This window comes from Arachis duranensis, chromosome 5 (assembly GCF_000817695.3).
Source record: "Arachis duranensis cultivar V14167 chromosome 5, aradu.V14167.gnm2.J7QH, whole genome shotgun sequence".
NCBI classification, from domain to species: domain Eukaryota; kingdom Viridiplantae; phylum Streptophyta; class Magnoliopsida; order Fabales; family Fabaceae; genus Arachis; species Arachis duranensis.
The window spans coordinates 3,008,201-3,011,249 of record NC_029776.3 but is presented as its reverse complement, the minus strand read 5'-3'; the positions used below and the strand labels follow the sequence as shown (position 1 = coordinate 3,011,249).

The 3,049-nt window shown below is 33.3% G+C and overlaps 1 protein-coding gene across 6 annotated transcripts; it reads right to left on the bottom strand.

Annotated features, from left to right (window-relative positions):
- Window positions 1–719: 719 nt before the first annotated feature.
- Window positions 720–2,582, bottom strand: LOC107487368 (cation/H(+) antiporter 15-like). 6 transcript variants are annotated; one of them, XR_008009602.1, is made up of 4 exons: window positions 1,999–2,582; window positions 1,846–1,908; window positions 1,240–1,356; window positions 720–1,143 (listed from the first exon to the last, which is right to left on the bottom strand). XR_008009602.1 is itself a non-coding variant. In XM_052262308.1 (4 exons), the coding sequence occupies exons 1-4, from the start codon at window positions 2,387–2,389 to the stop codon at window positions 955–957; spliced, it is 375 nt and encodes a 124-aa protein (XP_052118268.1). In that variant the 5' UTR covers window positions 2,390–2,582; the 3' UTR covers window positions 720–954. The 6 variants fall into 6 exon arrangements, 1 of the variants encoding a protein (XP_052118268.1); XR_001591763.3 differs by having other exon boundaries at window positions 1,240–1,316; XR_008009603.1 differs by having other exon boundaries at window positions 2,344–2,582.
- Window positions 2,583–3,049: the final 467 nt, after the last annotated feature.

Here is a 3,049-nt window from a genome sequence, read left to right as displayed (position 1 = left end):
TGGATCCTCTAAAGTTTGAATTATTGCTTTAGAGGGTAAAGTGTGATCTTCTACCCTTGAATGGTTTCTCTTTCATATTTACTCTTGGCCCCATCTATAAAATAAATGGTGAGAGATCACACTTTACTCTCTAAAGTGAAATTCAAACTTTAGAGGATCTAAATCCAGTAATATTTTATTCTGGAGGTTTATTTTTAACTCATATTGGATCAAATAAATAGCACATTGTACACATTGTACAAATACTTCATTGGCCTCTAGCGGGATTCTAAGTTAATGGTGAAAATTCAGGTACAATTAATTTTATGTGAAATTAATAGATGAGAGTCATTAAATACGTGATAGATTTGATTAAATTATCATCTAACAACTCTCAACTATCAATTTTACATGAAGTTAACTAAATCTAAATTTTCGCCATAATTAATATCACTTTGCTTAAAATATTATGAGCAATTCTTAAGAGAAAATATATTTAAGAAAAAAAATATATGTACATGATACATGTAAAGTGTAAGAGTAAGACATTGTATTAACTTCTAGGTTCAAATTATTCTATGAAAGGAGAATTTTGATTACACCAAGTTTCTTTTTCATTTAATAAGAAAAAATTAAATGAGTTGATATAATATCATATATACTTTATTTATAAAATTAAAAAAATAAAGTTGAAAGCACACAAGTATTGAACTTTTTCTTTTTAATATTGTATTAGTATGGGTAAAATCCTTTATGATGAACCAAACTGTGTTAAATACTATGGCCATCTACAAAATGTCACTGACGTTTTGTATTTCTTCAATTAAAATAATATTTTTTTAACAAAACGTCAACGACGTTTTGTGTTTTAGTCAAGGTTTTAAAAACCGGACCGGTCATCAAACCGTTTTAATGACTGGTTCACTGGTTTACTAGTCCAACCGGTCTAACCGGTGGTTCAACCGGAAAATCATTTTAGAATATAATAATAAATAAATTATAAACAATACATAAAATATCTGTTCCTATATTTTGCATTGTTCTGTTCTTGTATGATATGTGCCTTTTTCTTGGCTTGTGGATCATTGCCACTGTGTGTGAGATGATTGTTGTCATCAGAATTGTTACAAGAACCATGATTGAAAATACTTCATCGCCCAATACCTACATACATACATAATGAATTGAATCAATAATATGCATGATGGGTATACGTGAATTAATTTATAAAAAGTTAAAACATGCATCATATAAATATACCTTTTGTTCCCAGCCAATGTTGAGCACTATAATTTCAATGAAGCCTTTTGTATTCATAAGCAGACCAAGAATTACACCTTCCATGACAGGTATTTGTTAGAAGAACCTTGTCACTGACTATCGTTAGCAGCATTATTCGAAATAGGAGGATTGACGGGCAAATTATTATTCACAGATGCACAGATGCATTATTATCAGCAATTGCTTCTTGATTAATATTATTATCCATAACTAAAATTAATAAGCAGATACTAAATTAAAAACAGCAGCACAATGAAAAATCAATTTCTTCATCAACAAAACCATATCTAAAATTTACCTACAGCATTCAGCATCAAACAAACCAAAAGTCCAAAACAGAGTAATAAAAAAAGCTTCACCCAAAACATTTCAGCAAAACCAGCATTCAGCATTTCAAAAACCCACAAAATCAGCGACTACAAAACACTAAAATCTGCCTACAGCATTAAGCATTTAGCACATTATGAAACATTCCAAAAGAATGCTATTACAGTAATTGCAGTTATGCATTTTCTCATAATCATTTCCACAAATTCGTATTGTATCCACATGCAAAAAATTAACATGGAAACATAAACCACTTACCTCTATCATCAGAATTTAAATCCCCAGTAGCATTTCCATTGTTCGCATACTCTTCTTGTGCCACTGTTTATAGGGACAGAAAAATGGCAAAATTAAATAAATAATGAAAAAATAGCAAAATCGCATCAAACTGAAAAATAAATGAATAAACACCTGAACAAAAAAATCTGAACAAAAAAATTTGGAGCCATCAGCAACTAGTAAACCAGAGTAACAAACTAACAGAGCCATCAGTAAACTAACAGAGCAATCGAGCCATTGAGAAATTAGAAAACAGTCACACTAAAATAGAGTAACAAACTAATAGAGGGAACGAGTCATCAGTAAAGAAGAAGAAGACCAAAGAACAAGACCAAAAACTGAAAACAGTCACACTAAAAATGGAACAAAAATTGAACAAGAAGACAGAAGAAGACCAAAGAACAACAATTTCAGAACTTCAAAGTTCAAACCAAGAAGAAGATCGAATAATCAGTTAAGATGAAGACGATAAGCCACTAATCTGGGTTCCATGCCGGGAAGCATGCGAAGATGAAGACAACATGCTGCGCTACTAGATTCCGGACACGGGGGAGAGGAAGAAGCAGCGGCGCTGACGACCTGGGGACGGTGGCGGCGCTGTGGACCTGGGAACGGCGGCGGCGATGAAGGGCTAGGGTTTCCCTTGGCTTGAGAGTTCTCCAGGATTAGGACGATTCACGAATGATTGGGGAAGAAGGGGGTTGGCTCACGAAGACTTGGGCCTGCTTCAGTTTTTTTTTTTTCAAATAACAAATGGCATCGTTTTATTCGAACCAGCCGGTTATCGATCCGGTCTAACCGACCGATTTTCGGCCAGTTCCAAATTATAAGAAAGTCCAGAGAGCTCGCTATTAAAGAATTTACACTTTTGAATTTCGTATTTTTTCGAGTATGTAAATAAATCGCAAATATGGTCCAAGTAATAAAGACCCAAGTTTCCTTGGGATCCCAATTCCAATATAATCCCCATGCACAGTTTACAAACGATTTTTTTTCTAGCGGTTATTGACAGCAGACCGAACCGTTTTTAGTGTCGTCCCCGGTTGAACCAGTTTGACCGGCCGGTCTGATCCGATTTTCAGAACCTTGATTTTAATAATTAAAATAATATTTTTTATTACAAAACATCAGTAACGTTTTGTTCTTTCATAATTAAAATTTTTTTTATTACAAAACATCATTG